The sequence below is a fragment of the Ixodes scapularis genome, unplaced genomic scaffold (genome assembly GCF_016920785.2).
Source record: "Ixodes scapularis isolate PalLabHiFi unplaced genomic scaffold, ASM1692078v2 PGA_scaffold12__126_contigs__length_90152505, whole genome shotgun sequence".
In the NCBI taxonomy this organism is placed as follows: Eukaryota; Metazoa; Arthropoda; class Arachnida; order Ixodida; family Ixodidae; genus Ixodes; species Ixodes scapularis.
Genome location: NW_024609838.1, coordinates 31,506,098 through 31,529,265, shown reverse-complemented (window position 1 = coordinate 31,529,265; position 23,168 = coordinate 31,506,098). Strand labels below are relative to the sequence as shown.

At 44.1% G+C, this 23,168-nt stretch overlaps 1 protein-coding gene across 1 annotated transcript in view; it reads left to right on the top strand.

The window, feature by feature from the left end:
* The window catches only part of LOC8025447, a 140,071-nt gene that overhangs the window by 99,665 nt on the left and 17,238 nt on the right, over positions 1-23,168 (top strand). Inside the window, exons 10-13 of the mRNA XM_042289275.1 lie at positions 856-989; positions 2,347-2,489; positions 5,081-5,162; positions 8,605-8,758. Of these exons, the coding sequence (XP_042145209.1) occupies positions 856-989; positions 2,347-2,489; positions 5,081-5,162; positions 8,605-8,758 (513 nt within the window). The remainder of the gene's footprint in view (positions 1-855; positions 990-2,346; positions 2,490-5,080; positions 5,163-8,604; positions 8,759-23,168) is intronic.

Genomic DNA, 23,168 nt, shown 5'->3' with positions numbered 1-23,168 from the left:
AAACTCATGATGTCATCGTTCAGTTTCGCTCTGAGAAGTAAAAACAAACAAAACGTGAGAATGACGTAGTCATGCCTCTGACGTACTGGCTCAACGTTGGCCGCTCCAACTCCGTCGCATTGACTGCGCTGACGATTGCGCCTCACGTCGCACGCTAGGGTTGGCAGATTTTGGCGACTTGGCTCACTTGAAGGTTTGCTGGCCAGTTTATTAAATATATAGACGGAATCAGATCGTAATATTTGACATGGGGGTCTTCCTATATGATACTGAAGAGGGCTACATAGTTTTCTAAACGTCAAAAATGAAGCGGAGCTGCCCTTTAATCAAGAACGGCTAACATACAAATTGGAGACTAAGTACTATATTTCTTTCTAATTCATTGTACATTATACCTCTAAACACCCAGCAAATAATGCATAAGGGAAGATGAACATGTAAAAAGTACAACAAAACCAAATTAATAAGATAATTTACAAACAAATTAATCGAGTCTTAACAAAATTAACATCATTAAGTCAACTTTTCTTGAAACATATATATTTCTGTCCGCATCGGAACGTGTGTTAAATTAATCTGGTCATTTGTCAATGACCATGAGGAACCAGATATACCGGCTAATTGAAGACGACTGAATGACGACTGATGAGTTCCGGACAAAAATATTTTAAACAATACCTGCTACACGTGCTCCCTCGCCTTCGCCTGCTTTACGACGCTTACACTCACGAAGTTCTCGCTTTTGTTCTTCACCTTCGTTTCTCCGCACTGTCTTTACTGTCGATAATTCACCGTCTACAAAGTGTAACCTTGCCCCTCGTCGCAAGCTACAAGGAAATGCGCGCATGGTTCCAGACGGAGGGCCACTTCTCAAACGTGCTAGTCATCCAGAGCAACGACCAGGTGGTGACGGCCATGGACAAAGCCATCGGGGTCTCTTGCACCTTCGATGTCGGGAACAAGACCGAGTTTGCCGCAGCCAAGGTCTCGTGAGTACTACGTTGTTCTGCCTCTGACAGAGCGCTGACAGGATGCTGTTCTTTTTAAAGAGCCCAATGTTGTTGAACGCTACCCCTAATCCCATACATTTTTCCTCTGGCCGTCCGTGCACACAGTGACTTATGCATAACTCCCTGTAGCCTACCCTCAGGCTCATTCCAACATCCCACCCTCCCCTAAGATTTCCCATACAACGTACACAAAGCTATTGGCTATACTATACCCCTAACCCCCCCCCCCCCCCCCCCCCCTCGCCCTCTCCCAGACTCTCGGTCCTGGATCAGATAAGCATGCGCACGTTAGGATGAACCACTGCGTGCAGTTTCCCCCTAAATATAGCGGGAAAATTGACGTTGTCTAATGCGAATGCATAACGTGACAACACGACTTTACACCGTAATCTCAATTGCCCCGCTAAATTTAGCGGAGGGATTGTGAAACAGTACTGTCTTGTCCGTCCCACGAAACGGCTGCTTCATTTCTTCTCAACAAATTTAAACGATCGCTCTTTAGGTAGTGCATTCCATACGTTTAATAACTAAAAACAAAAGTCGCTGACTTTTTTTTTTTCTTTTATGTGGCTAAAAGTGAGTGCTAAACGAATACCTTCACTTATGTGTAAGAACTTTTGTGATCTACGTCATTAGAGTACAAAACAGAATTCCGCATCCCGTTGCGATTCGTTTTTGCTGAAAGTTGCTTACCAAACTATATAGATGCCAACCAAAGACATTTCGTCATAAGTAGCGGTGCGGTGAAATATATAGAAGGCAGACAAACATACACATATGTAGTAAAACTGGAAGGTCACGAACCCCTTCACCGTGCTCGATTGGTTTAGTGAGGATTCCAACAAACGCAGACTTATGTATAATGTCCTGACGTTGCGTTGTTGTGACGTTGCGTTGCGTCGTGACGTCGTGACATCGCGCTCTAAAGTTAAGGTGAGACAAAGTATAGGATTTGCTTTTATAAAACGATTAACCGATTTCCTCGCCCCTCGTGTAATGGCCTACCGGCCTTCAAGGTTCTTTAAATGTTGATGATGATGATGAGGATGATGATGGTGACGACGACAATAGGCAAACTCGAATGCTTGTACCACCAATGTGACGTCATGTACATGGAAGAAACACGCCACGGAAAGTGTCTGCTGACTGTTTTTTGTGCGGTGTATCAGCGATGGGAGCGTGACTCAATAGACATAACATAAATGTCTCACCGGCGTACTCTCGTCACGTGATTTCCACTTAAGAACATCGTGACACGGCGTTTCTGTTAAGTGTGGAAGAGGGTCGACCTTCCCCGCGGTACCGAGACCTTCTCGTGTGCCGTCCCCTTCTGCAGGGATCCCAAGCAGACGGACCGGAGCCGAGGCAAGCCGCCGCTGCCCGAACTCTCCCTGCACATCCTGGACATGCGAGGCAACGAGCGTGACTCCGTGTCGCTGGGCGAGCTGGTGCGGGTCCAAGTCCGCATGTCCGAGGAAGGTAAGGTCTCGATCGCCGAACTCAGCGAGAGACTATACTGTGCGACGCAGTTCGCTCAAACTCTGCATCAGACGTAATGCGTTTCAAGACGTCCGTATACTTTTCGGTGTTTATTTATGTCGAAATTCGGCGGATGCTTTTCGGTGTTTATTTATTTCCAGAATACCGGTGCATTTTGGTGATATGTTTTGTGATTAAAGCGGCTTTTATCGACGGAAAAAAATCGCGAATATAAACTAACAATCAAGACTAGAAACGGTTAAAATTTCTTCATTATTACTTTACTTCATTATTTCAATCTATACTTCGTTTGAGCTTAAGTCCAGATAGGCTTCCACCAAAATAATATGAAAGACTCTTCAAACCACCCAACTAGGGTCCGCAAAAAAGGAAGGCAATCTTCAACGGTGCAATCTTAAAAAGGGCACAGTAAGGCCGAAGTTTTGGGGACATAAACGGAAGGTCAGAGTAACCAGCACTGACATGACAAAAAAAAAAAACATCACGATTACTAAGGATTATCGGGAGACCTATGCTAACGGCCAACCGCAAAAAAAACAGCCTTAAAAAAAACGAGCCTGTCGAACGTTTACTAAAAACTTTTTCGGTAAAAAACGGCAGCAAAAACTGCGGATTGTGCAAAGATATTTAAAATCCGGTATTTATCGGTTTCAACCGATTTTTTCAGTTAAAACCGGAAAATATACTGCCTAGTTACAAGTAACGCGTTACTTGTACTTAGTCTTTTTTTTTCGGTAACGATGTAATGACAGGGTTACCTTTTACGAGAAGGAACAAGTAACCGGTTTTCACTCCTTTTCGATGAAGTAGCCAGTTCTGCTATTTAGTACTAGAGGGAAACGTCTGCAACGCAACTTCCAAACCTATAGTTCTCATCCCAACTGGCGGCTGTAATTTGCTCGACTTGAAATCGCTAGATAGATCACAAAACGATGTGCGCACTAGGTATGTCATATAGTCACAGTTATCACTGAAAGAACGCGTTAAAACACGAGATTTTGTTAACGATGACAAATACAAACATCTTCAATTAACTCTCGTCTCCAGCCACGCAGTTCACGCATCCGTTACCGGTGACGAAAAAAAAAATTTAAAACATTACAAAATGGCGTTAGAAAAAAAAAAAAAAGTATATAGAGGAGCCAAAACAAGAGAGTGTGACAACCGTGATCAAAACGTGAACACCTCCTAGTTGCTCTGCAACGACAAAACGATGTTTTCTCTCGCACCAATAATTCGGCGATTCAAGATGGCGACGACTACGCGAAAAAGGTGGATAAGACGAGAAAGTGAGAAAAAGGAGGAGACGAGAGCGTGCGGGAACGTCGGAACGCCGAGCTCTGGTTGGAATGATATAGTGGGTAGACCTAATGCTAGCTGCCTTTGTCTCCACTAAAAAAACTGCATGACATAGCAAGAAAAGAGTCAAAGTACAGGCTAGCTGGTGGAAGTCAACCATTTCGTCGTTTACCCTGAGACTGGGTTTTTTTTAGAAGAGCAGAAGTAACAGAAAAACAGACAGGTCTCAAACTCAAACTCTCAAACTGAGTTTGAGACCTGTCTGTTTTTCTGTTACTTCTGCTCTTCAAAACAACCCCCAGTCTCAGGGTAAACGACGAAATGGATGACATAGCAGTTTCTTTTTCTCATTTTACTCAGGCAGGGTATAGACATTTGCAAGTCAAGAACTAGTCAGTAATTACGTGTTTCTTTTTTTTTTTCTTTTTTTGTAAATAAGTCATACACATTTTTTTTTTTTTTTTAGGAGAAAAATGATTTTGGTACAGTCGATTCATGGAGGTGACCGAATTTTTGTGCTCCAGACAATGTGGAGTTTCTTGAGGCCCGATAACTTTCTTGTTGTAAAAGTAAGACGATGAAACAAGGTGGTGTGACGGGAGAAAAATATCCGCTGCGTCTCGGTAGCACTGGCTAGATGCTGATCGCAGTTCAGCGCCCACTGTGAAACAAGTAAAATGGCTCCGAAAATACTGACTCGAGCACACGCTGGGAGGGAATGTTTTTTTTTTTTTAAATCTTAGTTTAGATGTCGCAACAAAGGAGTGCTTCTTTGACTTGTGCGATATGTCGCAACGGTATTTATCGACCGGCCTTCGGAAATATCGACGGGTGTTTCCGTTAGAAGTGTCGCAAGAACTATCTGGATACGTTTCAGAGGTTACTGAACCTATACAAAACTCGGTGAGCGGGCGAGCTGGTGAATCGCAAACGTAATCAGCTTGTATACATTTGGGGACATGAATTCCTAACTTGTTTTGTGTATTTAATTTAAAATATTCGGTTTTTCTGCAACTTGGTGTTCAACTGTCTACAATCGCTTTGAATAGATCTGAATGCTCTCTTTGTTTTAGACATTCAAACACTGTAAGAGCAAGGAAAGTTTCGAAAGATACTGCAATGCGACTTGAGGAAAATGGAAATCAGATGATTGCATAAAGTCTGGGTTAAAAGAGTATTATTCTGATACGTTGCTGTACTGAACTTCCTCCTTCGACATTTAGACAAATATTGGAAACGTTCTTGATTTTCTGTTTTTGTTATCTCTTCAGATACGTATGGGATATTTGTCAAGAACCTTATCGCTCGTGACGGCACCGGATCGACGAACTTAACGCTCATTGACAAGACTGGGTGAGCTCGAAACTGTATTTATATTCGAAACATTGATGCCAAGCGACAATGATGCACAGAAAATCAATAGGCAGCGACTATTTCGACGACCACTTTAAAAATAAAAGCTGAATATCATTTTGACCTTCGTGGTGCCACTTCCTGAAGACGTGAAAATATCTTTAAAGCCATTTTGGCATCTCCCGTCAAAATATTCTCGTCAATATTTTGACGTCCCCAACTTAGAACTTTTGAGATTTAGAGTTCGGACTGGGGAGACATCAAAGGTGGTGATCAATAAAATATCCTCTTCCTTGCAGGCAGCGTCGCAGTTCGACACGGGTTTTCCAAAAACATATGTCAAATAGTCGACTGCTGTTTTTATGACCTTTTAAGTGATGCGAAATGCAAAAAGACCTTCCCAAGGTACATCAGCTATCTGGCCGAAAGTAACATTTGCTTGGTTACGCCAAACATTACAAAATTCGGCATCGCTGCTTTTCATGATTTATATAAACAAAGGAACGAACGCCGTGTCATAAAATCTGCAGTTAATTGGAAAATGCTGTCTCGTACAACCGCGCCAGAACCTTTGTTCGTTCGCACCGGTCAAGAAACATCAGAGGCAATACTTGCATTCACAACCTTTCATTTAACATATCAGTATCGTTTCGTAGTTAACCCGCTCGTTATGCACGAAACAAACAGAAAATCTGAACTACACAGCGAGCTCATGAGACCCGGTTAAAAACAAGGCCGGAGCGAGACTGCAACCACACGAAGACGCACTCGCACGATATAAAGGTACAAAAAGCGTTCCCAATGTACGCACTTACAATTGTGACGTGCAGGGAAGGCAGAGGAATATCCAACTCGCCTGTGTTGTAAATTCAAAATTTTAAGTGACACGCGTGCTGTGATGCGAGCTCAGAACGCTCAGAACATCGCCACCGGGCGTCCCACGTCCGAAAGGGTCAACTGTCGAGCCAATCCCATACACGTGGTGAATAAGACGTTTCCACTGCCAACTAGAACCGAAACTATTCGTCAAAACGCCAACAGAACACCTACGGCACCATCAGAAACTAAAGAAAACGAAACCACAAAACGGCTACTGCTGCTATGGCTGCTACATCGAAGGAGGACACTGAAATAAGAAAACCACTATTTTGAAGTTTTACGAAACTTACGTCACAGACGTCGAAATGAATTTTGAAATATTTCGACGGTGGACGTCGAAATAGTCACTGCCAAGTCAATAAGCTAAGCAAGGTAAAACCAGAATTGAACAAAAACGAGCGAGTTTATCCTTTAAATCCACTGATGTAATGGACGTTCAACGCTCAGTGGCATCCATAAAAAAAATAGCCGGGCTCCTTAGAACTATCATCAAATCAGCTGGTATTCTCCTGTAGCCGAAAAACGATCAATCTCTTCCATTTTGGAAAAGGAACCTGCTAATCAAATTAGAAATGTAAACAAAGCGGAGTAATCTCGTTCATCTTCATTCAGTTTTGTTTGTTTCCGTACATTTCTCGTGGTGCGCTCAACGTGCTATACCCATTCCAATTGTAGTTAGAAGCAGAATAAAAATGCAGTAGAAGCTCCGCCTCCAGCGCTAGCGTTCTGTCCTTCATAATGTTTAATAGCCTATAGTGTAAACTCAGCAAAAGCTCGGGGAAAGGCACCAGGCAAGCGTTAGAGGCAGAGCTTGTACTGAATTTATTGCCTGTCACTAGAATTCGCATAAATACTTTTGACAGGCGTTTGCGATTAAAAAATTGGTATGTTATGTCCTTATAGTGCAGATTTCATTCATGTTATATTTATTGACTTCAAGCAACTCAAGGGAGAGGAGCGCGGGGGGGGGGGGGGGGGGGGGGGGGGGGAGGGCGGGGATTTAATCAAATTTAGCACTGTGACGGTTATGCCGCGGCCGTTCCTTAGGAAAGAAAGCCCAGCTTCTTTTCAGGCTCCGTAAATAAAACTATGCATTACGGGAAGGTCAATCTAGGCTAAAATGTGACGCTAGTGGTTGGAATAAGACGCGAAAGTTAATTTTTTTTTATGGGCCGACGTCAACCTAACTTTCATATCGTCAAAACAAGAAATGGCAATGTAAGCGCCTGTCGCATCTATTTCATTTAACAAAATAAAGGAAAAACTTGACAGAAAGAAAGAAAACGATATCATATTTCTTGCTGACGGGTGTTTTTCACTGGTGCAGTGATGTCTCGTTCATACGGACACCTCCGTTCTCCCCAAAATGTCGTCCATAATGTGAGTTGTTTATAATAATGACAGAAAGATGCATGTATTTTTCCAGTTTGTCCCTAAAAATGTTGTCCATATAGTGGGGTATTTATATTAACGGGGTCTATATTAACAGAGACATGGCTGTAGAAATTTCACATTCGCCGACAAAGTCAGCGCTTGTTTTGGCGACGTTAGGCTTAGCTGGACAATGGCTCAGAGAAATTTCATCTTTCTTGTATGGCGCACCGTGCATTCACGAGAGCGCCCATCAAACCACTCTGCTATCTCGGCCGCGAGGCAGCCACGCAGTTGCCTCGCTTCAGACATGATCACATGGTCGTGTCGCCGCGGGGTCGATCGGGATCTCGAATTCGGCTCCCGACGGGCCGCTTTCTTTCCTAGCCACTGGATGGAGCTGCAGGCGCCCCATGGCGGGCGAGGAGAAACCTCCTCGCCCATCGATTGAGATATACCCGGTAGAGAGGGGGCGAAGGGTCTCTTAGAACTTCGGACGCTACCGAGCCCAGGCAAGTGTAGGGCGACCGGATCTAGGGTAATCGCGGGACACGAGGCCCGGGGGCCCTCTTTGTGTTTAGCTTTGGCGTAACGTGCGTTTGTAAATGTTTGGGTAATGTCGCGTGTATTTGTAGATTAAATTGAGTGTTTTGTAGCGTTGTGTATTATTGTACCTATAAACGGGGAGCGGAATCCCGCTCCCATGAAAGAACCAGGCTGGACTCGGGTTGTTGACGGACCACGTGGGATCTGGCGTATCGGCGGCGGTACGCGAATTCCTCCTTGATTACCTTTTTATCCAGGCAGTGTCATGTTCCCGAACTTTCGGATTCTAATTCCATCCGCTAGAGTCACATTCCCACGGAGATCGAGCTTTCTGTAGTGTAAAGTTCATTTATGCGTACCGAAAAACACGGTTCTCTTTTCTCAGGAACGCCCTGTACATACAGCACTGAAACAAAATCGTGCGCGCTGAAGGACTCAAAAGATAGTTTTGATGATACCTTCCGATTCAAGGACCGGTGCGATAGGCCTTTATAACGCCTCTTTCATTGATGCCTTATTTGCTTCAGGCAACAGAAGAAAGAGGGGGAAGGGTGTCATTGACCTTCTTTCTAGCCTTGTTTGTGGATCGAATCAGTTTGCGGACAATAGTTTTTTTTTCTCCCTCTCCCGCGTCGCCCCCACGCAGCTGCCCCGTGGAGGCGAAGATGATGCGCGAGATACGCACGATCGATTCCCAGAGCAAGTCCCTGGAGAGCTACCTGGAAGCCTTCGCTTTCACCGGCAGCAGCACCCTCGAGCTGGAGGCTGAAGTGGTGACGTGTCTGGAACGCTGCAAACCCGTGAGTCGCCATTTTTCGTGCGCCCTCTCCCCCTTTTCTTTTACGGCGGTAGCCGTTATTAGGAACTTTCAGAAGATTGTTCAGATGACTTCGATAACGATACCCGATACCCCGCCAACGTTTTTGCGCATGGATCATATGGTTATCATCGGGTATCTTTATTGGAGGAACAGAAACAATCTGCTAAAACTTTCAGCTGCGCGAGTCTTTGCAGTGGACTGCGTGTGTTACTTCATAGCCTCCTATATACTGGGAAAGCCTGGCAGATCGCCACGAGAAGCGGCCGCCAAAATGGAAAAGGCGGAGCGGCAGACAGCGGATGAGGGGAGAGCCACGTGACTGGCGCCCCGCTGCGGCGAGATGCCGAAACACACTTCTCCCGAGCGAACAAGTTTTACGGGTCCTCGCCGCTGCAAAAGCTTTGCGCTGACGTCCAGGTTCTTCGAGAAATCGCTCTTTGACGCTCTGTCCTACCAAATCCTCGTGCTCCAAATCTGCGACCGGGCACTCTATGGCTCCGTTGTCACACCGCCATGGCTTTGTGAGTATAGAGGAGGCTATGGTTACGTCTACGTCGTGGTACGCTAAATTTAGCGGGAAAATTTATATGCCATATTTATCGGGGAAAAGACCATATGCGCAATGCCCGGCGCCATCTATGGCGGCGCCGAAGAACATGCTCCATCTCACCAGTTGTCTTCGGCGCTGGCAAAAGCCGGGGCGCGAAAGCGTATGTTCTCAAAAATCCTTCGCTCGCACAAGCACTCGCGCAGAAAAAGCGCTTTTGAAAACCAGGCGCCCGCGCCAGTGCCCTTGCCGGCACTCGAAGCAAAATTTCGAGCTGAAGTGCACGTCCACCATGTTGGTTGCATCGAGAATCCAGCGACCGGCAGGGCGACGAGCACGTGCATGTGCGCAAGAAGAGCGCAAAAAACATACTAACCCTTAGCAGGTGGGGGTAAGGCTCGATGGCATGAGAGCAGTAGGCCTCGAGTGTTACCGACAACGCTACGAAATTGACAGACAGCGGAGGAATCTCGACGCAACAAAGATGGCAGCGCACAGAGTGTTGCCAGACGTTCGAACAATTTCGCATATGGTCTATTACGATGTCGTTACATTGTAATGTCACAGTGTCAGGTGACATGCCACATGATGTCGGAATTTCTTGGCTTAATTTAGCGGGTAAATTTCTCCGCCACATGCAGCGGTAAAATCTGTAAGCTAAATTTAGCGGAAATTTAGTGTCCCATGACGTCAGACTGTCGCTTCATGCGATGCCGTTACGTGACGTCGCCGTGTCACGTGAACACCGTCTGCTAGACTTAAACACGGCAGTGTATGCCTCTGTGCAGTAGTGTGCAAGGTCTCGGCCACGGTGGCGAAAAGGGGAGGCATCTGAACGGCACCGCCTTGCCATGGAACAAGTGTGTTAAAGGTTCACTCGCATTTCTGACAAACGCCGTGGGATGGCGCCGCACGCCTAGGGTAGTAGGATACGAGCCATTCGAGGATCCGTCCTTATTCGCGCACACAGGCGTTCAAGACCGCATGACTGCGCCTAACTGACGGAGATGCGCAAAACCCGAGCGGACATTTGCCGTATTGGCTGGCCTTAATTGTTCAGATCGTGGTCTGGGACATTGCAGTTCGTTTGCACGACACGGTAAGGCACAGGGATTTTGTTCTTCTTTTTGCATGTTTGGTACGTTCGGTCGGCTTCTGCGGTGTCTTGTACTGAAAATAGGTGTATGAGAGACGAACAGGGCATTGCGCCTTTTGTTTTTTATTTCTGCGTGTGTGCTACATTTGGCGCGCTCCTATGGCGCCTTGTATCGAAAACACGGATGGTACGAGGGACGGGAACACACAGAAGAAGAAGAAAGGAGAGGCGCTCATCCTGTCTGCTCCTTTTGGCACTATTCCCGTTTCCAGTGTCCTGCCAACTAGTCCATTAGAGCCCTTTAGCTGGACGGTATTTTATTATGGGCCGGTGCTGAGTCTTCTTTACGGACCCCAAGTAGATTCGCGCCAGACCAGTTTGGTTTGTGCAAGTCGTCGATTCTGGAGCAGTCCTAGTTGCGTCAGTTGGGAGAAGGTTTCGTCACGATGTGTGGGCTTCTTTTTGTATTCTATGGGTTGTAGTATATTTCTTATTTATTTATCTTTTTCGTTGCACTTAAACACTCCGTGGATCTACACAAGGGAGACGTCTTTGTCGTTTGACAATAACTTTTCAGAATATATGCTTATTGTGTAAATTTCTCGTTCACTGCGTGACGCAGGTAGCGCGAACATTACAGCAGCGTTTCTCGCATATTTTTCACGGCAGAGCTTTTGTGGCGAACAAGAGTGTCGCCACGTAAATTGGGGTCAGATGTTACACATTTTACTCCACTGGCATTTTTTTCTGGTTTTGGGCGGAATTATTAAGGATGTGTGTTCTTGTTTACCATCATAACATTAAACAAAGACAGGGGCAGTAAGAACTTAAAAACAAAAACTAACGTAGAAAAGTTTTTTTTTTCTGCTCCAGTTTTGAGCTAATATGGAGTTTTTTTAGTGTTGGCGATGACGTGTTACAAGTAACGGCTTTATTGGTAACGCGTTACTTTTTGCAACGCAATACCGTACTCGTTACTGTTTTGAATAACGTACTTATACGTTCCATATTTCTAGTAGTGGGTAACATAGTTACGTTACTTCGTAATTCTTCCCAAGACTTAAAAACATACACAAATGAAATATTATTTTTTCAATACTTGGGATGTAAAAAGGATGTCATAAAACAAATTTACAACAAAAATAAAATATTTTTACAGCTATATTTATGACGCGGAACTAATTTGTAATTAGTGCCCGCGGGAGCCCGCGGAAAAGTGGCAACTAGCTGTCACGTGAGTGGCCACTAGTCACGTGGTGCATGTGCTCTTTCGGAAGCTTTTTATGAGCTCTAAAGTTCCTTACTGATTTTCGTGTTTTTTTTTTTTATTTCCCTTTTTTTTCACCATATTGTTTGATATTATAGAAACAAGCATGAGAAAATCGTGACTTCGGTTTCGACCTTTACGATAACAAACGAAAAACTTCGCCATTTTCTGTTCGAAGGGGCGCGGTGTCAGATGTTTTAGTTTCTACCATGTCTTTTTTCTCCCAAAACAAGCGACGCCTCTGGTCAACGATCACGTGGACTGCAGGTCCTTGACAAGCACAGCGGCGTCGCTGCTCGACGCCGCCGTGCGGGCTCGACAGGCAATTATTTCCCACATTCCTAGGTTCAGGAAGATGAAATTGTGCCAAGGTTGCCCTAATCTCACCCGGCTGAGCCATTTGCTGGAAGTTCAGTTTCCGTTCGAGACAAATTCTAGAGTCCCTGACAGCACAAGAAAGGCAAAGTGTGGCGTACGCTGTTCCCGGTCCTTGCTTCCTGATTGGTTCTTCGGCGTTTTTATCGGCTAATGCTGCAGTCTGATTAGCCGAGGAGCGGTAATGAGATGCCCGGGACTCAGGCCGCCACATTCCGCGCTTTTTAAGATGTCGGTGACTGTGGACCTCTCCGCGTCGATAAAGTTTTATTGAACGCCGTTTTGAACCGCGCCGGCAAAAAAGATGAGCGTTCGCTTGTTCAAACATCCGGGAAATCGAGAGAAGCCGGAACTATATAGGAAGGCGAGAAATCTCCACGGTGAGTGTAAGTGGCAGAACGTTCGGCAGAAGAACGAGAAGCAAAAATGGCACAGAAGATGAACGCACAACTCGCCCCCCGTTTCCAAAGAATAAAAAATGGATAACAAAAATGGAAAAGGGGTACGAACAGAAAAAGAAAAACTTCTCTCTAGCCACCGATAACCCTAACTGGCAAAGGAGGATATCGAAAAGGGGAAGGCGAAGAGAAACGAGGAAGAGAGTCCTGCATTATTTAATTAAAGGGGTCAGAGGAAGCTACTAAATGCCGGCATAATAACTCGAGGCATTCAAAGGTCGAGACAACGACAGAAAAATAAAAAACAGAAAAGCAAGTTGCAAAATTTAGCAAGTGACAAAATGAGAGACGGCTTCAATTAAGGCGTCGGGAGAGGTGTCTACCCATTCTCACCCGCTTCCTTCCCCTTAACACCCCCCCCCCCCCCCCCCCCAACCCAACCCCGTTTATAGAAGATCACCAGCTTTCTTCTCGTATCTTTCTTGTTTCCTCTTCATTCCTTCACGACTCGTGGCTCTTCAGTGTAGCGTGAACCAAATTCATTTATAAATTGGGGGAGGGGGGGGGGGGGGGCGAAAGGGCGACGGCGGGTAAGCAGGCATCACCATTTTCACTGCCCTTAATTGGCTTTCGGGTAATTATGTTATCTCCAGCGTTTGCTCGTCTTCCTTTTTTTCTTCTCTATTTTTATTTTTGCGCTTGTTGCCGTTGCGACGATCCCGGATGACGATTAATTGGTTTACCTTGCTCCAGTCTCCCGCGCTCTGACGAGTGTGAGATTCCCGGATTTCTACGCCCTTCCCCTTTCCCCATGTTCGCTCTTTGACGTTTATGTGTTGTTTTTAAATGATTATTTGGAGCGTTCTGTATGCGACCGCAGGTCCTTATTAGCGTGTTAAATTTTACTGCGACACGAATGCTAGTTGAATTTTACGTTTCTTTTGGGTGGAAATCCGCATCCGAGCTTAGAGGATATATGGGAAGAAACTTGCGTGCCCTTATTCGGACGGGGCAGTGCTACGGCTGGTTCCCATGCTTTCGATTCGGAAAGCGCCAGAAAATAAGGACAACTGGGAAAATTGGAGGAAACTATATGCGCTCGTTTCTTCCAATTGTTCACGATGTCTTTGTTCTTTGGTGCTTGTGATGAACTCACCCAACTACAAATTCTTCCCGCATTAACGTTTGAGCGTGATCGAATGTGTTGGAACCGTTGGTGGCCGCTTGCGACGGGGGTAGAGACTGGAATACGGGCTTTCATCTAGCTCCGGAACACTTCCAATGTTTGCATAACTAGAGGGAGGGTTTTCCAGTGTTTTCAGGATGAGAAGTTCGCCGTCGACTTTGAAAAACCTTTTACTTATTATAACCAGAACCATGCATATCCGCGATTTACCTGTAAATCATCCGAGGATATCCGCAGTCGACTGGCGAATCCGGATACAAATAATCATTTTTAGCCACCGATAACCACGATTTAGCCACCGAAAGACACTCGACCCTTGCTCCAGTTCCATATCTTCTTCCTCTTCTCTCCTGATACCGCGGCTCTCTCTCTCGACGCTACTGCGGCGCTGTGATCGTCGGGTGCCGTGGCGCTCGATCCGTGGCGGTGTCCCATTCTCACGATATACAGGGTGTCACAAAATAAAATTTACACTGTCGTTTTTACTGCAAAAATAAACTAGACATCGCCGAACGCTCATTCTCTACCCAAAGGTAGAGCTAGAGGTCACAACCAAATGCCAAAGTTTCAGCCCGTTTCGATAACTTAATCAAAAGTTTTAAGTGATTTTCTGAAAATTTTCATGGGAAAATTGCGGCCGACAAAGTTTTCAAACACATGGGGCTCTATGGCACCAGAAACCGAAAACGGGCAAAAATGGGCTCAATTTTCCCCATTGAAATTTTTAGAAAATCACTTATAACTTTTGATTAAGTAATCGGATCGGGCTGAAACTTTGGCATCTGGTTGTGACCTCTAGCTCTACCTTTGGGCGGAGAATGAGCGTTCGGCGATGCCTAGTTTATTTTTGCTGTAAAAAAGACCGTGTAAATTTTCTTTTGTGACACCCTGTATATATGTATATATATGCGTTTGTGTGTGTGTGTGCGTGTAGAGTATTAACGCGTGCCTCTATCTTGAGGGACACTTTCTGCATCCGGAAAAGAACAAGATGAAAAGCACTGTTTGGCTTTTAACTGGACTATCTCTTTTTTTCTCGTCGTGTTCCGGGTTTTAGATCGAAACCCATCATCCTTCGGCGCAAAAACACACACAGACACAAAAACGAGCTGTCGATTTACGGTTACCCTCGCCACGAATCCGCCACCCTTCAATCCTGCCTTGTATTTCCTTTTTTTGATATATATATATATATATATATATATATATATATATATATATATATATATATATATATATATACTTTGCGTTTCTTTTGCCTCTTTTTTTATTGTTAATTTAGTACCTTTACCCGTATTTCTCTCTTCTTTTTTCCTTTTTTTTCCCAAAATATTGACGTCTTGCAATAGCCTCACGACAAGAAGTGAAATAATCCATAGCGGTGTCGGTTCTCGGGGGTTCGAGCTCGTTGGTTCGAGTTCGATAACTCGGAAGGAGCACCTTTTCTTCTCCATTACGCACTGTTCTTGAGCGCTGGGCGTGTCCGGGCAGAGAGCCGTTTTCCCTGCACCGCCCCGAACTCGGCCGGAAATTTGGGGGCAGCTGGAATCCGCTTGTTTCTTTCCGTCTCACGTCTCGTCCTTTCATCAACGTGCCAGAGAAAGGGGAGGATATGTAGGGAACAGAGTTTAATAAAGGTTCTCGTTGAAAAAAGAAACACGAAACTTTTTTTTTTTTGATTGAAAAAGCAAATACGCTGTGCTGTACTTCCTAAGTGAGGCGAATCTGTTATGTGTGTATTTTCTTCTTGACAGTGTTATTTCGTTTAAAAGATTCGTGCTTGGATGTGGAGCGAAGTTGGCAATCATCTTCCACCATGCGTTCGGTTTGATTTTTTTTTTTTCTTCCCGGTCTTGCGGGGTTTGGTTTGAATTCGAGTGGCGAGTGTTAGACACATTTCCGCAGCGCACTTCGAGAAAGTCAATACCTCCATCCTACTAAGGGAGCTTTACGAAAGACGAATCTCAATCGGACGTGTACGGTGTTCAATACATGTAATCAAATTACTTGTAACCGATCAGTTTTTGTAATCGTTCAATTACATTTGTTACAATGTAATCACTCGGGCAGTCTCATCACCTTTGGAAGTACCAAGATTACTTGTAACCAGGACTGTATATATCTTCCCTCCCCCCCCCCCCCCCTTTTTTTTTTTTTTTTTTAATGGCGTCCTTTTTTTTACACCATGGAATCTTCGAACCACGCCTCCGACAAAAGGAAGGTCTACCAAAATTGGTGAATAGAGAAGATAACTAGCTTGTAATTTACCGAGTATAATGCAATAATGATTAAAATGAAAAGGCGCGTTTTTAAAGATGTTTCCGAAATCTGACGTTTTGAAAATCAATCGAAAAAGTAACGATTACCTTTTTAGAGTAATGGTCAGTTGCTTTTGCCGTCAAGTAATCAAGTAATCTAGTCGAATACTTTTTAATTAAAAGTGATCCTAATCCTAAAAGTGATCCTAAATAAAAAAAATCCTTTTATTTATTTATTTTAGAGTAACATGTATCAGACTGGGCTGGGCTTATGTTTAGACCCATAAAAACAGTCTCCAGAGTGGAATTCAGCATCACGTAGGCACGCACAACATCATGCTCATAGTGTCAAAGCGCAGACTGGTTTTTGTTTTGTTTGTTTGTTTTTTTATCTCTGAACACATCTTACAGTCTTGTCATTCGCCGAGATTGCAGCGATGCGTTCCCCCAAGGACTTTGCAAAAAATAAAAGCACAGACTTCTTTTTTTTTTTTTATTGTAGCTTGTCCTTTGTTGCGTTCGGCCCAGACAGCGGGAATAAATACCTCACGGAATTGTGAAATCACTGACGCGTAACACTCCGCCCATAGGTTTAGTTTCATTTATGGAAAGAGCCGGTCAGAGTTACACAAAATATTTATGAACGCACAGCATCGAGGATAGTTCTTTGTTGTTGTTTTATGCAGAATGCGTTTTAACAGAAGTGAAGCTGGGAATTTACGCCGCATCGTCATAGCCGTAGCCGCTCTGTTCCGTCACCAGCTAAATGTAGCTGGCTAACTCCCGGCTAAATTCGGCGGACCACCACTCTGAGTATCGGGGTCACGTATAGTGGATGCCACAGTGGGTCAGGCCACGCCAGTTTATCTGACACGGGGTGCGAAGCGGAGGTGCAACTTGACGTCACGTGACACCAAGGGTGTTTCAGCAAAAACTTTCCAAACTTCCTAAAACAAAAAAACAAACACAAAAGACTTTTATTAGGAACAAACTGCCGGCCACAACGGACGACAAGGATTGTGATAAATTCACTAATTATTTCAATAATTAACCAAAATTTACTACTGATAGTTTTAATTAGGTAGAATGAAATTATGGTTCCATTTAAAAACCTGTTGAGCGTCATCAAAATCTCCCCAAGTCAGTCAGTTTTAGGAAGACTTAAACTAAGTGTGAAACGCGAGTGTGCGCTAAAGTTACCCCTTCTGCAGCGAGCCCGAATTATAAAAATATATTCAGCGTTTTCGCATCGAACCGGCTGCACGAGTACAGGCAGACTTACCAACAGAGGGCATTCACTGGACGCCATATTTGAGAGCGATGCTTAGGGGACATGCTCAGAACGAGCTCGTATTACTAGGCTGCTAAGACCGGAAATCTTGATGGTGCGGAATGCAAGTTGCAAAAGAACTGTGGAGGCTCACTGTCAGCAAGCGCTCAGCACTCGCGCACACAACTATGGCCACCAGTGAATGCTCCCTGTTTTTGTTTCCTTTCGTTCTCAGTCACGTGGGTTTCGTATCTGGTATGCGGGACGAAGAAATAATCAAACATTTCAACCTGGAATACGCGAAAAAAAATATAGGTGAGCCGAAACAAGAATGTGTGACAATCTCGCATTTTTCTGTGAACACCTCCAGCGGCGTGGAGAGACCAAAACGATGTTCTGACGCGCAGCATAAGTAACGACATTCAAGATGGCTGCGCCCTTGTGGAAAAGGTATATAGGCATAGTAGGCAGCTGCGTATAGGGCAGAAGAGTTTTGGGAGTGGCCAATTTGTGACCGCCCCCAAAATAAATTGTTCTTTTTTTTTTCTTTTTTAAGTCGAGCTCCCAATCTAGTTAGTTTAGGAATTTCAGCTTTAAATCTTGCTACTTCTGAAAATTTTAGCTCCAGAAGCGGTTTTCTGTTATGGTCTATAAATGTTCTTGGTAAATTACTTAAGCACCAAGGAGCATATGCATGCTACGAAAGTTGTTACTCGCACTAACGTCTGCAACAGTGATTTTTCTAAAGAAATTCTATAACAAATGGCACGTTTCTTCAGGTATAAGAGGAGCGTGTTTGGCGCTTGCATCCACACTTTCAGCATTCTTCGTGGTGCTTAAGCAATTTGTAAAAAAAAAAATATTTGCTTGACTTGTCGACTTTTCTTCGCCAGTGTAACTGCCAGCTTCTCATTGAAGGGGAACGCGTTTGCTAGCAATTTCACGGAACTAGCGAGCCGCGGCTTGAACGTACCGAGTTGCAAAAACGTTTTTTTTTTTTTTTTTTTCAAAATTCCTATTGCTTCTGTTCTTTTTTTGTTTTGTCTTGTTTTTTTACCTTTTTATAGTTCAGCACGTATGCCAATGTCATACTCTGTGCAAATAGAGATTATTCTCAACTTCAAATATCACGAACGCACAGGTTTTCTCGCCGTTAGACGCCAGAAAAGCGGGCGTACCCGATTGCCGGCAGCGCGCCTCGCTGCCCGCCAGTGATGTCACGTTTGGGTGGCGGGAAAAATTGGGGAAAAACTAGGCAGAACGATTTTACAATTTTGGTACCGAACAAAATATTTTTTTTTAATTAACTAGAGTGAATCTACGGGAACGAGATATCATTTCGGAATCAGGAAGCCATGCGCATTCAGGTGAGGTCTTTGGATTAGGTAGCTCAGAAAATCAGCAGTGTTCCTCTTTAAATACTTTTTTTAGTCACTAAACAGTTACAGAAGGGCACTTAAGACTGCTTACGTGTAGGAATGTGAAAACATTCGTATACGGAGCGTATTCCTACAAGCTGCGCGCCCCGCTATCATCTCCACAGGCTGGCCGGGCAGCCTCTGCGGACGCCGTCCGGCCGGCCTAGCGGCGGGTGTGCGCTGCTGCAGCGGCGCGTGGGAGGAGCGCCAGGAGTGTGGGGTGGCGTTCCTTGGAACTATCTGGCGCGCGGGCCGCGTCGCAACCATTTTAAGAGCCGTTACGGCGCGGAGGGAATTTCTCTGCCGTTTTTCGCGGTTACGGACAACGCCGGCTCCGCTCGATGGGACAGTTACTTCTTTCGCATTAAAAGTATCTGCAAAGATATACATGCCTTTCACGAAAACAATAAAAAAATTACCCTATTTTGTGAACGCTACAGCAGGTTCGATCATGCGCGGAGTTTGGGCCCCACAAAAGACGTGAAAAATAAAACAAGAACTCCAAACGTTTTCCGTCGTAGCAAAGTGCCAGAGAAGAGGGCAGACGATTTTCTACTTCTGTTTTTCTTCTTTCATCGCGCGGAAAATACCACTTAGTATTTGCTTTATTTCAACCTTTTCGTGCGTGGCTCTCTCGCCCCGTCTTCCTTTCCGGCCTCATCGAACACACCCACTTGTTCAGCCAAGCGACAAAGCCACCTCACGGAAATACGCAACACATAGACACCTGACGGATGAACTGTTTAATGCCGAACGAGGACCTATGTCGACGGTTCCGCAGCAATCACGGCGATAGCGTTCTTTGCGAAAGCGCGTCGCCACCCGAAGACACAGTCTAACCTGGTCCGCAGACGATCTATCTACTGGCCGACTCAGGTCCCATGATTCCGTGCTCAAGTCTTTTGTTCTTTGTTGCATACAATAATTTAAAAGGCGGAACACATTCCGAGACGAGTTTGCGCTGTTTTGGTGCACTCCTTTCTTTACCTTGTTTGATACTACGGTATTTTCCACTTCATTCAGTTCCAAATGGTTCAGCTATCTGCTCCCCTCTCTACTGTTGTAGTGGACCCGTCTGCTCATCGGTATCTCCCTCTCCTGGAAGCTGAGAAAGGGGAATAAGGGAGCTCTTAAGAGAAATAGGAAGGGAGAGCGAACGTGGCAAGAAAGAGGGAAAATAGTGAATGGTAACTGACCGTTTTCGTTCAAACGAGAGGCTGTCGTGAGTGACAAACGGCAGGTGTTACAGTGGCCTGGCTATGAACTGCACTATGACCTTGTCGAATATAATGGCAATAACTTCAATGCTCTCTCCAAACACTGCAAAAGATTACACGCAGCCGGGAGATCCTCTTCCTCCAACCCTTGCAAGAACCTCTGGGGGAGTCTCAACTTTCTCATTTCTGGACACTGCCGCTAGGGATGGAGACGGAACGATGGAAGGATGAAACCTTGACCAACGCTCTTCAACCTCAACAACTTTCCTACATTAGAAAAAAAAACAATTTTAACGTTTGAATAGGGCATTGCCATCCAGCGCACCCGTTGAGCGCATCTTTATTTAGTAACAAACAGGAATCTGCATCAAAAGGAGAAAGTTAAGTGATGACCACTTTGGAAAGCAGTTGCTGCTGCGATGCGTAAACTAAATAATTTATTATTTAGTCTATTTTGTAACGAAGCAGCAAACGCTTTGATTCAACAAAGTCGTGCGAAGGTAATACTATATCTCAAAAAGTGAAATCAGAGTTTTCTGAGAGTTCAAAATAAACATAAACCGTAGTCATATTGTGTGCTGTCATCAATGTCTTCGTAGTTAAATTTTGAAGAAAAAAGCATCTTGAAAGAAACCAAGTTACTATGACGAAGTAACTGTAACTGTAATGCGTTACTTTTATCGTTTAAGTAATTGCAACTGTAACTTAAATACATTCTTGACAAACTACCTGTAACTGTAACTAATTTTCTTTTAACTGTAACTTACCCAAAACTGGTTATCTCTAGTGCCTGTGGCTCGTTAAATATCCTAGATATAGAAGCCGTACGGCACTGGAAAAAAAATGTACCTTTATAGCGGAGAAACCAGACAGAAATTAAATCGTGATGTTTAAACTCTGAAACTGGGAAGGAAACTTGAAGTTAAATTAGAAGGGACAGGAGAACGGTGACAGACACGCGTCTCAAACTCAGTTAAAAAAGTCGTGAGTTGGGCTAGTTAATTTATTACGTGCTTAAAGCGAAAAAAAAAGTAAAGAACGACGAAAATACAAGGTGCTGACAAAATTCATTTTATTCAACGCTTTTATATCCCTCTCGCAAGGTCGTGCACAACGTAAAAAAAAAGCAAAAAAAAAACACGTAATCCTTGTTCTATTGGGGCAGCAAACAATAACAACAGATCCAGGAGGAAATCCGACCGCAATCCGGAACAATTCAACAAAACTAAGTCTTTCGACACATACATACACAAAAGAATAGAATAACAATGCCACTTGAGATAGCCGGGTTTTCCAAATACGGACGTTGCAACCCCCCCCCCCCCCCCCGCACACACACACACACACACAAAGATGTTTAAGTGCGTTTTAATTGTAGAACAAATACAGCAAACCGCCGAAAAAATGTTGAATAATACAATTCCAGTTACAATTTCAAAAACATTTTAGACTGGTTTCCGAGTTGCATGCATTGAAGTTTGACTGGTGCAATTGCTTGACATATCTATCCGAACCGTTTCTTTCTTTACGCGTTTCATGTCGTTAGACTCCCTGCAAACCACTTCTGTTCCTTACCGATAAACCGTACAATTTTTACATTCCTGAAGGTGTGTAGCTAGTTCCAAATTCGACATTTGTTTTTTCACGTTACGTTTGTGCTCGGTTAGTCTATTATTTATGCATATGGACGCATGGTTTACATACTTAAACCAAAACGCCACCGGTATCTCAATTACTACCTCACCTTCGCAAAAGAGTCCTTTTTCATGGTGTTTTTCTTTTTTTACCTAAAGTTTTATCAATAAAGGCAGCTTTTTCATCTTGATTGACCAATCTCGCTACCCTCTGTACAGACGACAACAGATCTAACCTTGAGGGCTTAACATTAATGAAATGCTTAGGCCATTTGGCCAAGAGGCCCTCCGTTCTTTTTTTGATATTATCATTAAAGTTCAAGTTTATTCCCTTCAAAAACGTTTGTTCAAACGTATTACATGAGAAGGGGGAGGGGGGAGGGGGGGAGAGAAAACAACTCAATTTCAAAAGCACTGAATACATTGGCAAGAAAAACAAAACGTTTAGACAACAAACTTATAACAGACTATACAGGACAACACTCATTATTTGAAGAAAAAAATTTCCAATAACCGCAATTACTAGATAATGTGAACAAATAATGGGTTTAAAACAAAAGGCATTATAACATCGAAGCCAAGCACTTTTCGCAAAATATTACTTCGTTTGTTTACGTGGCTATATTGTTAGGGAGGTAGTTCCAGTTTTCAATAGATAATGGAAGGAGAATATTGGAATCTATTGGTGCTACCGAACAGAGGTGCAATTTTTAAGGAGTGATCGTGACGCAGTGAAATATATGCGTCAGATTTGCAGTGGGGGGGGGGGGGGGGGGGGGGGGGGGGGGGGAAGGGGGCATGAACGATGGCATGTTGTGATATAACTTCTGAAGAAGAGTGAGACAAGGTAGTTCGCGGCGTGAATCAAGGAGAGGCAGGTTAAAAATAGCCTTGAGTTTACATATGCTGGTTCTTGGGGAAAGTTACGATGATTGAAGCGGGCAGCTTTGTTTTGTATGCACTCTAATCTGTTCATGGGCATTGCTAATGAGGGGACCGTATTGATCTGGCATATTCTAATTCTGACCGGAAGAGTGTTTATGCAGTAATTATTACGTCCTGCCGTGCTAAATACAAATATCGTCGAAGAAATCCAAGTGTTGTTGATGCTTTGTTAACTATGTTATCAATGTGACCATCCCAAGTCCGATTTTTGGTGAAAGTATTACCTAGGTACTTATATGAGGGCACCCATGTTATAGGAGAAGAAAAAATAAAGTAGAAAGGAACGTGGTGTTTAGAACAATTAAAACAAATTGGCTTCGTTTTAGCAACACTGATATTCATTTGCCACGCTAAGCTCCATGCACCCAAGATGCCGATGTCCCGTTGAAGAATCTCTGAGTCGTTAGAATGGGAAATTCCGCGGTACAGAACTCAATCGTCGCCGAAAAGCCTCATGGATGACGACGTTAGTGAAGGTATGTTATTTATGCAAATGAGAAACAAAAGTGGTTTTAGGACGCTTCCCTGGGGAACTGCGGACTTCACCGTAATGGAAGAGGGTAAGGTGTCATCTATAAAAACAGACCGCTTGCGATGAGTGTGAAATTATAAAATCCAACTGATAACGTGGCTATTAATGTTTAGTTGAGAAAGTTTCAGGAGTATACGTTGATGAGATGAGGGACAGTATCAAGTGTTTTAGCGTAATCAATGAACGTGGCATACACAGTACGAGTCATTAAAGGAATTACGCACATCTATTACAAATTCGAATAACT